Source organism: Nematolebias whitei, chromosome 19, assembly GCF_014905685.2.
Source record: "Nematolebias whitei isolate Nwh7 chromosome 19, NemWhi1, whole genome shotgun sequence".
Lineage (NCBI taxonomy): Eukaryota > Metazoa > Chordata > Actinopteri > Cyprinodontiformes > Rivulidae > Nematolebias > Nematolebias whitei.
In genome coordinates this window covers 38,274,256-38,287,398 of record NC_056516.1, presented here as the reverse complement: position 1 = coordinate 38,287,398, position 13,143 = coordinate 38,274,256, and the positions used below count along the sequence as shown (strand labels likewise).

At 38.3% G+C, this 13,143-nt stretch overlaps 1 protein-coding gene across 1 annotated transcript; it reads left to right on the top strand.

Annotated features, from left to right (window-relative positions):
- The first annotated feature begins 4,092 nt into the window (after window positions 1–4,092).
- Window positions 4,093–12,671, top strand: ndufs5 (NADH:ubiquinone oxidoreductase subunit S5). The gene is made up of 3 exons (XM_037692860.1): window positions 4,093–4,174; window positions 11,770–11,989; window positions 12,477–12,671. Exons 2-3 carry the CDS (start codon window positions 11,774–11,776, stop codon window positions 12,579–12,581), a joined length of 321 nt encoding a protein of 106 aa, XP_037548788.1. The 5' UTR covers window positions 4,093–4,174; window positions 11,770–11,773; the 3' UTR covers window positions 12,582–12,671.
- The last annotated feature ends 472 nt before the right edge of the window (window positions 12,672–13,143 follow it).

Below are 13,143 nucleotides of genomic sequence, written 5' to 3'. Positions count from 1 at the left end.
CCCCACCCGAGCGCACCCCACCCGAGCGCACCCCACCCGAGCGCACCCCACCCGCGCTGGGCCAGATGCAGAGACACTGCATAAAAACATACAATGATGATAATCTCTGTTAATGCTTCATTTATCCTAATTTACATTCATAGTTTGATTTTTGCAATCTATTATTTTAGGATCGTCTATAAATTTCAATTTTCCTACTATTCCTAAAATGATGTATCACAATATTTGTGGAATATCATCCAATTAGGATTTTAAAATCTGAATACAGTAATTTGTGGATAATTTTTATACACAATTTGTAATTTTAGGTGAATAGAAGTGTGTTGTACCTTGATAAACTCAAAGTTGACCAGTTCCAAAACAAATTATTGATTGAGCAATATATTGATATTGTTCTTTTTATGATACAATATTTGATACATTGGTACTAAATTAGAAAGTTTTATTTTTTTTAAATATGCACCTTTAACATATGTTTCTTCTTTTTCTTTTTTCAATGGCTGTGTTTGGTTTCATTTAATATTCTTAGTTAAAATTTTTGTTGTATCATTTTAGGATGGAGCGACACATTAATATTGTTTTTTTTGTGCAATATAATCCGTATCAAATATCAATAATTTATTAAGCAAAAAAAAAAAAAAGACTTGATATTCGGGGGCTTCACACGACCATATTTAATATTTAAAGTTAGTTATTGTTCTCCATCATTTTAGGATAGTTTACTATTTTCATTTAATCAATTATCGCCGACTCAGTATATCGTGATATTTAGTAATATCACGATAAATATTCAATAACACATTAAGTTTTTAATAAAACTGTAAATCTTCCCCTGAAAACTAAATTATTATTTATTATGAATATTTCAACGTATACAAAAAATGTGCGCATCTCATTTGTCCATCATCAGAACTCTTCCTGTTTGTTTCAGATGAGTCATGTGACCCGACTGGTGCTGGACAGCCTGCCGGCCTTAATGACACTCGCTGACCAGCACCCCCACCCCGACTGGTTGTGGTGGTTTCTGTTTGTGACGTCACATTTAGCTGTGAGGGGATGAAAACCTGATGAATGTATTTGTTTGTTTGTTTCCGACTGAGCACTTGTGCACTTTATCTGACTTGATCTTATTTATGTTTACTTTGTTTTGCTAACCCTCATCTCTCGCTGTAACCGAGTTTACTTGAGTGGCGTAAAAGTCTGTGGTCCGACCGAAAGAAAGCCGCCTTTTTTTGTTGGATGTAAAAAACTAAAGGTTTGCCTCCAAAACATTTTTTTTAAACCTTTGTCAACTTACTCAGTGTTTTTGACTTTGGTGACATTTAACTTGTTTTTATTGACGCTGTGATGCAAGAACTATACATAATTTATTGTTTTGTATTTGTTTTTATAAACTTTGTGTTGTGCCGTTTGTAAAAGCCAGTATCACTTTGAGAAATAGTGTTTTGGAGACAAACGCTGACGCCAACAAGCTTTTCTCCGTCAGAGCCTGACGTTTCGGAGCTTTGGATCACCTCTGTGCTTCTGTTGAAGGTTTTCCCACCAGGTGTTCCTGTAACGGATCCGTTTGGGAACCTTCTCTCGTCTCGGAGTAGCTTTATGGATTTCACTGCTTACGTGATGTTTTTCCTGTCGTCACGCGTTTCTGCCTCTTATCTTTACAAAAACACATGAATGTACCACAGACGAGTACCGGGACTCCCTGAAAGAGTCTGGATGAGTGTTAGGAACACAAGCGCATCGGTCTTTTATTTGAAACGGTTTATAAACGGCAATATTTAAGTGTTAAGATTCTGATAATACAGTTTATGTTGTTCCTGTCATTGTTAAAGACCCGACCTGATGAGGGCCGGTTCTGGCAGGACTGAGACTTGACTCGTGGAGCTTTTTGAGAAAATTAATAAAACACAATCTGATGTTGCACCAAATCTGGTTTGTTGTCAGTCGTGTCCGCAGATCAGCTGAAGGCATGAAGTTAAACTCCCACCATTTGCCACAATTGGCTGGTGCTGGGGAACCCAGTGGTGCTGGGGAACCCAGTGGTGCAGGCGAGGATTCAGAAATATGTTGAATAAAGAATTTGTTAACAGAACAGACAAGCTGATAGGTCATCACCAGTGAACAGATAATGCCAGGAGCAGGACAGAGACACAGGTTTATATACAGGAAACACCAATTAGACCAAGTGATGACACCTGTGGATAATCACAGATGCCAGAGAAAGGATGCAAGACATGAACATGACACAAGATGGGGCTAGATACTAGAGAAACAGGATCAGGGGAAACAGACATAAACACGACATCAGGGACAAGACCACAACTCCTACAACACTCACCAAAACACTGTTTCATATTTATTTTCATGTATTTTAAGTATAAAAGTTAGGAGAGATACTTAATGCTGTCTGGTACTTACAGGGTACATACTTGATGCCATAGACGTACCAGGTTATTACAGAGAATATACCTGGCAAGTACCCTAAAGTACACAGTAAATATCCAGGTTTGTACCCAGTACCGTGCACATACACCCAGTAAAATCCAGATGTGTACCCTGTAAGAATAAGGAAAGTCCAAGGTACACACCCAGTAATTGTCTTGTCAGTGCTTGAGTATGATTGTATCTGTAAGTACCCAGTACATACCTGTAAGTATAAGATAGATATCTAGTAAGTACCAAGTCTGTACCTGTAAGTCTCAAGTATGTTTGCAGTACCCTGTAAGCCTCAAGTATGTTTGCAGTATTTGGGAGGATGTTGCACAGAGGTCAGATAAAGCGAGCCTGTGATCAGGAAGTCGCCTGTTCATAATTCCCAGACCAGCACATAAAATTAGAGTTTGAAAAGTGAAGCAGCCACATCTGCCTCCACCTTCAATGGGCAAGGCCTTCACCCTCCAGCATTAGATGACAGCCCCCTGCTCCTCATGTGTGATGGGAAAATACAGAGGACAAATGTCCCCATTTAGGAACAACAAAGTTAACAATAGTTGAAGTAAGTATCAGGTTCATACCCAACAAGTATCCAGGTACATACGTGAAAAATGCCTGTATGTACCCTGTAAGTATCCAAATATGTATCCAGTAAGTACCAGGGTTGTATATTTGTACATGCCCAGGCAGGTACTATTTTAATATAATGTGACACAGTAGAAAACAGCTGGTAAAACATAAGATGGCAGTAAGTTTTACCAGACAAAGCGTGGTACAAAGCTCTCAACAACCTAGCTCCATCTTATATTACAGATCTTATTGTTCCATATTTTCCTAACAGTGCACTTCACTCTTAGACTGCAGGTTTACTTGTGGTTCCTAGAGTTTCCAAAAGCAGAATGGGAGGAAGATCTTCCAGTTCTTAGGCTCCTCTCTTGTGGAACCAACTTCCAGTTTCTGTCCATGAGGCTGACACATTGTCCAGTTTGAAGACTTTCCTTTTTGATTAATCCTATAGTTAGGGTTGACTTGGGTTTCCTATTCCTTATCCTATGCTGCTATAACCTTAGACTACTGGAGGACAAATTGACCTAATTTCACCAAATGAACAGTTACAAATGCATACAAATGAATAGTTTATATTTGTAATTATTCTTTCTTAACATGTGATTTCGGTCTTTTTATCTTTCCTCTTAGAGGAAAACCCTGACGTCCTTCATCCTGGACCTGCCATTATGTGTCTGTTTTCTCCTTCCTGTCCTCTCAAACCCAGATGGTCGAAGTAGAGGACCGCTTGTCCTGAGCCTGGTTCTGCTGGAGGTTTCTTCCTCATGAGGGAGTTTTTCCTTCCCACTGTTTCCTCTGTGCTTGCTTAGGACTGGAGACTGCGACAAAGTGAAAACTCAAAGCAATCTGCTGGCTCCTTAGATAAATAACGTTATTAACTGACTTTTTATGTATGCGAATGTTTCGGTGCAGTGCCCTGAGACGACTTCTGTTGTGATTTGGTGCTACATAATAAAATGAATTAAACTGAACTGGTAAAGGACATTTTTGTTGAACTGCCTTATCGCCCGTTGTACACACCGGAGCCGCAGGAGGGCGCTGCTGCTCCTTTGAGCTTATTAAACGACTTCCGGAAACGGTTGCTTTACGGCACGACCGCGTTTTCCTTCTGTCGCAAAGAGTGACGGTGCTCGAGGAAGGTTAAAGCGACTTGAGAGGAAAAATACATAACCAGGTAACAAAAAAAATAACGTTTTTCATGTTTTGAATATTTATATTCGACTTAAAACGCTTTACAACGAGTAAACTCCACGGTTGATTTACGTTGTTTCTGTAAATGTAGTGAGCTGCCCGCGGCCTGACTTTTTTTTTTTTTTTTTTTTTTTTTTTTTTTTTTTTTTTTTTTTTTTTATAAACTTTATTTGAAACATCAGTTTACAAACAAAACAAGGCAACAACATCAGCACAAAACTCAGTTTTCACAGGTTGAATTGCATGCACTCAAAGCAAAAAAAAAAACCCCCAAAACAAACAAACAACAAAACAAAATAAACAAAGAATGAACATGAAACAAACACCGAGGTTTAAGCCAAATCAAAGTTGTTAATCAAACTACAAAGTTGTTGGGCAGATTTACTTTTAACTAAATTTAAAGACTCACGAAAACAAAATAGGAAATTTTTCCAATGACTTAAATTTGGGTTAACTTTAAAAAATCTGCATTTATGAACAAAAAACTTTCCCAATAAAACTAAATTATTGATTAAAAATTCTGTTTTGGAGTTTTGAAAATATATACCAAATTTGATTATTGTTAGACTCAAAGCTGGCAGTTCAACTCCTTGGTCCTGGAGCCAACCCCACATTCTGCTCCAAAAGTCTTGTGTGACACAACACTGGAAGAAAAGATGATCCAGAACTTCATCTTCATCGTGGCAGAATGAGCACCCAGCAGTGTCAAATTTAAATCTAATCTTTAAAAATGCGTTAGTTGGGTAGATACTGTTTAGAATTTTAAAATGGACTTCCTTTACTTTTGGAGGAAGGGGAAAAGAAATATATTTTGTTCTAATTTTAGAGATTACATCTAATCTATAATCTTTAAGAATATACTGCCGTTTAACCTGACCAGGGTACAATTCCTTTTGTAAAATTCTCCGAGTCAACTTATTTGTCAATTTCTTATCTTTAAATTCTATATCTTCTATATACAGTTGACTCAGAACAGGGGAAGTTTTGGAATGACACACATCTTCTTTAACCATTGATTTCAGAGCTGCTGGAATTGCTTTTATCATCTTATTATAAATCTTGACATCAAAAGCAAGATTGAACTTCAAACAAAATTCTTCGAACGATAATATAACACCACTGTCATCCATGAAATGTGAAACGGCCCAAATGCCCTTCAAATATAAGTTTTCTAAAAATACTGATTTTCTATTCAACAATATATACCTGTTGTTCCAGACCGGAGTATTATGGGGTGTGAAATTATGTTTGTACAGGAGTTTCCAATAGAGCAGGACTTGTTGATGAAAGTCTGACAGTTTGATGGGTAACTTATTATAGTCGAAGTCGCATCTCAAGAGAAAATCAATTCCACCTACAGTTTGAAAAACAAAATTAGGAATCACAAACCAGAAAGACTGTGAATGGTTATAAAATGATTTCAGCCAATTAAGTTTTAGAACACCGTTCATGGAGTTAAAATCGATTACATTACCACCACCTTCCTCATAGTTTTTGACCATATCTTCTTTTCTAATATAATGACATTTGTTTTTCCATACAAAATTAAAGTTGATTCTGTTTATGGCTTTGACAGTATCAGGCGGGACAGACAGAGAATACGCTGGATAGATCAGCCTGGATAAGCCATCCATTTTGGTTAGGAGGATTCTTCCAAAGATGGTAATGTCCCTTGGAATCCATCTACTTAAAATTGATTGATATTTTTCAATGTTATTATGAATATTATTCTTCTCAGACACCGCTTTATCTTTACAGATCAATATTCCTAAATATTTCACCTCTTTGCTTACTTTTATATTATACAGTGTTTGCAAAGGAAATTCCTGAATGGTTAGAATTTCACATTTATCTATATTTAATTGCAAACCGGAGGCTTTAGAGAAACAATCTATAGTTTGTAACACTAATGGGATTTGACTGCTGCTCTTTAAAAACAAAGTTGTGTCGTCAGCCAACTGACTTATTATTATATGTTTTCCAAATATGTTAATGCCTTCAATGTTACTAGTCTTGATTAAAACTGATAACACTTCAGCTACCATAATAAACAGTAAAGGGGACGAGGGACAACCTTGTCTTATACCTCTTTTAACCTTGAATCTAGGGCTGGTACCGTAATTCAGAGAGACTGAGCTGTTAATGTCATTATAAAGCATTCCCACAACGTTAAGAAAATTTTGTCCAAAACCAAAACAGGCCAGAGTCTGCATTATAAAAGGGTGTTCAACACAGTCAAAAGCTTTGTAAAAGTCTAAGAATAATATAAAACCCCCTTCATTAAACAAGTCACTATAGTCAAGCAGATCTAACACAAGTCGAATATTATTGTGTATTGATCGACCTTTTAAAAACCCAGATTGTGTTTCGCTAATTATTGTTGAGATCCCTTCTTTTAATCTTGCAGCAACAACCCCAGAGAGAATTTTATAGTCTGTGTTTAGCAAAGTAATTGGTCTAAGATTATTTATTAATCGTTTATCTTTACCAGATTTGGGAATTAGAGAAATTAAACCTTCTTTCATACTAGGAGTTAACATCTTTCTCATTATGCATGCATTTATAGCCCTAAATAGAAGATTTTTAATATCATTCCAAAAAAATCGATAAAAATTGGTTGTGAGACCATCAGTACCTGGTGATTTATTTAAGTGCATTTTAAAGACCATAGTCTCTAGTTCCTCTGGTCTAATTTCTGACTCACACAAAATTTTAAATGACTCTTCAATTTGTGGAATCTTGTTTTGGATTTTCTCAAAAAGGCAATTGGAGTCATCTATAGAAAAGTTGGTGGAATACAAATTAGAAAAAAATTCAAAAACTTCTTTTCCTATAATCTTATTGTCATTGCATTCTTCATCATCGATCAATAAAGTTGTTATAGAGTTCCTTTGTTGTCTACTTTTTTCTAAACGACTAAAATATGAAGAATTTTTTTCTCCATCTTCCATCCATCTTGCCCTCGACCTGATATAAGCACCCTTTGCCCTTCGCAGATATAGAGCATCTAATTTCGTTTGTAATTCAATTAATAATGGACTATTTGAATCAGAAGAGTTACATATTTGATTAATTTCTCTGAATAAATCACATTCATATTGTTTTTCTTTTTTCCTAAGTTCTTTGCTGAAATATATTGTATCCAATCGTATTTTGTATTTTAAGAATTCCCACTTATTTATATCATCTATAATTGAGTGATCAGCTTCAACTTGCTTAATAATTTTTTTAATCCTAGTACAATATTCCTCATTGTCTAATAAGCTGGCATTAAATTTCCAATAGCCTTTATGTCTCTTTGTCTTTATACTAGGTCCCATCATTAAGCTTACATAGCAATGGTCAGTCAGTGGCGCCTTAGAAATAGCAGAATCTGTGGTGCATGCTAACAGGTAATCACTTATTAACCAGTAGTCTAGTCTAGACCTACATTGCCCATTAGGTTTTATCCATGAATATTCAGTACGCCCTGGGTTCAGTGTTCTCCACACATCAGTTAGGTTGTTATCTGTCATAAAAGTATTTATCAGAGCATTATATTGTTGTCTGCCTAATCTTGGAGGACACCTGTCCCGCCATTCATTTGAAGTCATATTCCAATCCCCTCCTAGAATAACATGGTCAGTGAGGTACCGAGTTTTAAATTCCAGTATAACTTGAGACAACTCTTCCAATAGAGTTCGGTTTAAAATGTCATTATTAAAGCCATAAACATTAACTATTATGAGGACTAACTGATCAATTCTAGTCACCACTGTTAACCAATGTCCATTTGTATCTCCTTTGTGTGTCAGAATTTCCCCAGGAAATTTTTTAAAACAAATTGCAACACCACCAGTTCGGTTTGTACCATGGCTAAATAAAATCCTGTCACCCCATTGGTTAGCCCAAAAAGTTTCATCTGTACTTGAAGAGTGAGTCTCTTGAAATAAAAAACAGTTTGACTTCTGTCCTTTTGAGAACAAAAATAATGCTTTCCTTTTAACAATGTCTTTTAAACCTCTAACATTGAGTGAACCAAATGAAATGTTCTCATTTAACATTAAAAACAACAAAAAAGATCCTAGAATAGAAAAGCTAAAAGAACTCTGTTAAACTGAATACCAAGAAATGATATTCAGTAAGTAGAAAAACTTAAAATGAAGCGTTGCAGTTGCAAGTCCTTTATCAAGATCTACATCTCCATCTTATTTAGTCTGCGTTACCTTCCATTCTGATTTGGCGCCCATCAATATAACCAAAGGGGCCACGAAAATAGGCCACCTTTCCTGCTTTCCTAGCTTGATCAATAAGTGGCCACAGACGATTTCTCTCCTCCCAGTCTTCTTTGGGTAGCATTTCAGCAAACTTGATGCCCATCTCTCTGCAGTAAGTGGATGTTTTGGTCTTCCTCCAGACTTCTTCCTTCATTACTCTTCGTGTGAACATCACAATGACATTTCTGTGTTTGTTGTCTATCTTCCGTCCCAGTCGGTGTACAACATCCACTTCCTGCTCCAGCCTTGACACAGAATCAGGAACGATGTGCTTCAGAGTCTGTAGGACCACAGCCCTGATGTCCTCATCTTTCTCCTCCTTCAAGCCTTTTATGCGAAGGCTCCATCTCATTCCATATCTTTCCTGTTCTCTGAGTCTCTTTTTAAGATCAGCATTCTCCTCTTGCAGTTTTTTACCTTGCTTTTCCAGCTCTTTAACCTTTGCCTTGCACTCCTTAACTTCATTAGCATTAAATTCCACCGCTTTGGCTAGGCTAGCAAGCATAACACTGCTGTGTGTCACCTGTTGTTCAATATTGTCCACTTTCTCTCCGAGCGTCACAATACCTTTCATTATGTCTCTGAGAGAGATTTCCTCCGCTTCGTCATCTTCACCTGACTTGAGTCTCTTTTCTCCTGCTGTCTTGCTTGGGGTTGGGGGCGCAGAGTCGCCTCGTTCCCTTTTATTTTGAGTGGAGGTATCCATGCTATAGCCGTGGTCTTTATTAGAAGCTGCTTCTTTCTTTTTCGAGTCAACTTTAGGCTTGAGTGCCTTATTAATGTTTTGGGAAGCCATTTTGTTAGATTAGGTGGAGAGTTAACTTAAAAAGACAAGATAAATTTAGGACTTGCGCTGCGAGCTCTAGAAAACACGGCCGCTCAACCCGCCATCTTGTCCAGCCCCCTCCCGCGGCCTGACTTTATCATCAGCTGAAAAACCTCCGACCTTCCGTCAGATGCTGTTGACAACTCGAAAAATAAAAAAGAATAATGAAATAACAAAACATTTATCTGCTCTGAAACAGATAGACAGATCTCCGTGTTTAGTTTTTGTTAATCGAATGTCAGAGATCATCTTGTAAACAAACAAAACTCGTCAGCCCAACTAAATACGTGCTGTTACCATTTTATTCAATATTATGCATTTTAGATCCATTTAAATGCGCTTTATATATCAGTGATATACCGTAAAGTATCTAAAGGCTCAGTATTATTGCATATTTGTTTATTCCTACAATTTCTTTCCGTTTATAATTAGTTTATTTCTTAAGATAAACTGTGTTTTTTCAATAATGCATCACTGCTGATTCCCTTATTTTTAACGAGGACAGTGTATTAATACACATTCTGCCCCTTTTCAGGGATTTGTGTACTAAGTAAATTCTTTCAAGTTGTATTTCTACAGGTTAATCCCATTGAGCCTCGGGGACTCATTTACAAGAGAGACCTGATTTAACAAAGAGTGATTTATTATTATTAACCGTTATTTAACCAGGCAAGTCCCACTGAGATCACAGAGATGTGTTTTGCAAGGGAGGCGTGGAGCTGAAGGCCGACACGACAACAGCAGACAGTTGTAAAGGAAGCGCACAAACTGAGAAGGACAAGTGAAAGAAAATGGTATTAAAATGAAACCAACAGGTAGGTTGCAAGGCAATGTAGAAAACTAAAAACAGGAACATGCCTGCATTGAGGACCTTACCAGATGTTTAAAGCCACTCGGAGAGGTCAAAGGTCGAGAGCTTCAAATCTTTTTGCATCATATTCCAGGAAACGGGAGCGGAGTGGGAGAAGGCAAGGGCTCCTGCGTCCAACATTATTAGGTTTCATAACAGTTCATGACAGAGACAGACAAACATCAAAGATCTGAAGTTGATAACTTGTAAAAATCTAATGTGGAAATCAGAAAACCAGAGGAGATGTAAAAGCTGACATTTAGGAGATGTTTGGGCTACAAAGAACCCATGCAGGACTTTGGTTCCTCTGACAGAACCAGGAGTTGGTTCACCTGAAGCTGTTGGGCCAAGGTCCAACTCAGAAGACTTTTACTGACATTTGACGGTTTGGGCCGTCCCACTCTTGTCCGTTTGTCTCGGCTCTGGACGAGGCGGGCACCTGTCCTCTCCGCCTCGGATCAGAATCGTTGAAGCTGTTTTAAATACTGTAAACTAATGATGCCTTCAAGGCAGCTCGGAAATACGGGACTCATTTAGTCTCATTTTGGTTTAAAACAGGACAGTTCTGTGTTTTAGGGACACGTGGCTATCTCCACATTTATCTGTTAATATAATAATCAATAAGTCAGTGAGACCAGGCTCGTTTGGGCAGCTTTGTTGGCAGGTAAAAACAAAAGGTGATGTTTGGAACCAGGGCTCACGAGCCTTTTAGAGACTGAGCTGCTTCAGTGGAACCAAGTGACACGCAGGGCTACTTGTTTCACACAAACAAGGTGCACGGCTCACCTTTAATTATAGTATAAAGCATTTACATCCAGGTTTACATACATGACTGCCGGATCAATCTGATCTGTATTAATAACTCCCCACAGCGATTATCAGTAAGGGTTTAGCTTGGTAAACATGATCAGTTATTATTGATAAGTAGTGATTAGGACTCTCAATCGAGAACTTGAGTCCTCAGTTTGAATCCCATCATTGGCTCTTCTGTGCGACTGTAAATAGTTTCTAGCTGTGACTGGGAGTGTGGGTGGCTGTTTGTCTCTGTCCGTCTCTGGGACAGACTGGAGACGTGTCCTGGGTGTCCCCTGCCTTCACCCAAAAGCAGCAGACTGGTTCCAGTCCCGAACAAAGAGGACATAATGGATGAGTTACTACAGCAGAAAACTGACATTTAAACATAAATTACCAGTTCTTTTACGTTAATCTCAGTCGGTAACATTTGAAATTCAGTGTATTTTAGAAATATTTTATTAACTGTTTTGTAGAAACGAACACATTTGTAACATTCGTTCAAAATATGCCTTTTACTATTAACAACTTCTGTAACGTTTTTAAGAACCTATTAACAATAAAATCTTCCAGTCAAGCCCTGTTTGCACCAACGGTTGTGTTTATAACACTTAGCTTAACGTAATGTAAAAAACAAAGTGACATTTTTAAATGAATCATGTGACATTAGTCTCTGGAGCTGCGTTTGCTGAAGTTCCCGTCACTGAAAGGAGCTGAAAAGTCTCAGATGTGTCTTTTAGTCAGTTTAGTTTATGCTCGTCTTGTTTTGGGTTGTATTTTAAATGTAAATACTTTGTAACCGTCCCATGAGTTGTGAATGGTGATGAATGAATTGCTGCTGCGATCGTCTCCAGCACCATGCCGTTCCTGGACCTGTTCGGGTGGCTGGGCCTCGACGTTGACAAGTGGCTCCTGGTGCAGAGTGCCGACGATCTCCACAGGCACCCTTCGCGCTGCCACGCCTTCGAGAAGGAGTGGATCGACTGCGCTCATGGCATCGGGCAGACCCGGGCCAAGAAGGAGTGCCGGTTGGAGTGGGAGGATTTCTACGAGTGCATGGAACGGAACAAGACGGTGAGCGAGCGGCTGCAGCGATTAAGACCTTTTTAAAAACAACACTGTCCTAAATGAGTTAAATAATCTCTAATATTCTAGGAGAACTGAGATTAATTTATGTTTATTCTTTATAATATAGAAAATACATGTTCCTGCTGAGTCACAGGAAGAGGAAACGCATCTGCTGCCTCGTTTTTAGTGTTTCGTTCATCAGTTCAGGTTTTATGAAAAAAAGTTTTCAGTTTTTCAAACGTTTGTGGGCAGCCATGTTTAATTATGAGACGACCGAGGCCCGGGCCGAGTCCAGACCGAGTCCAGACCGCGCGTTGTTGAATTTGACTTTTGTCATAAACTTTGAGACAGATGTTCTAAAGCTGACGTGGACCTCTTGGTTTGTGGAGTTCGAGATGTTTGTCGGGTATTTCTGGTTTGCGGCACCTTCACACCGTGAAAAGGCTTTTCATAAATGATTAAAAATATCTTTATCCTGTGTTTGTCTCTGCAGTTTCAGAGGTTGAAAGCCATCCGTGCGCAGCGTGACAAGCTGATAAAGGAGGGAAAGTACACGCCGCCGCCGCACCACATGGGGAAGGGCTCAACCTCGCCCTGAAGGAGCCGCTAACACCGCACCCCCCATCATCGTGTCCCACTCTTCACCACTTCCTGTACTCGTTTTCAAATAAATACGTTCATCTTCTGACGTTATGTTCTGTTTTTTTCTACATAAATACAAAGAGTCCAAGTTTACTTGAAGTTTGTTGTAAAGAATTAACTTTTATACGTTTCCATGAGCTGCTGTTCTCGAAATCGACTGAGTTTAATTTCATTTTCTGCTTCACTTCATGAGTAACGACAACAAAGAAACATCTGTTTTGTTCCTTTTACACTTTACTTTTTACATCTGCTGCTAAATGTTCTTGACGGCAACAGGAAATGAATAATAAAACATTTTATTTGTATAGCACTTTTCTAAACACTCAACGCTTTACAGGTGTTCAAAAATATACAGTTAACAACGCATCACAAATTAAAACGTATCAAAAGGTCAAATTTAAACATTAAGAGCAATTTTAAACAGGTGGGTTTGGAGTTCTTAAATGTGGGGAGATGGGAGCAGACACGAAGCTGTTGGGGCAGCGATGGAGAAGGTTCTGCCTCCCCAGGTTCAGAGC

Excerpts from the sequence above, each read along its gene's own strand:
- ndufs5 (XM_037692860.1), top strand. The coding sequence starts at position 11,774 with ATGCCGTTCCTGGACCTGTTCGGGTGGCTGGGCCTCGACGTTGACAAG. Across the intron at positions 11,990-12,476 it reads GCATGGAACGGAACAAGACG|TTTCAGAGGTTGAAAGCCAT; the intron begins GTGAGCGAGCGG and ends TTGTCTCTGCAG.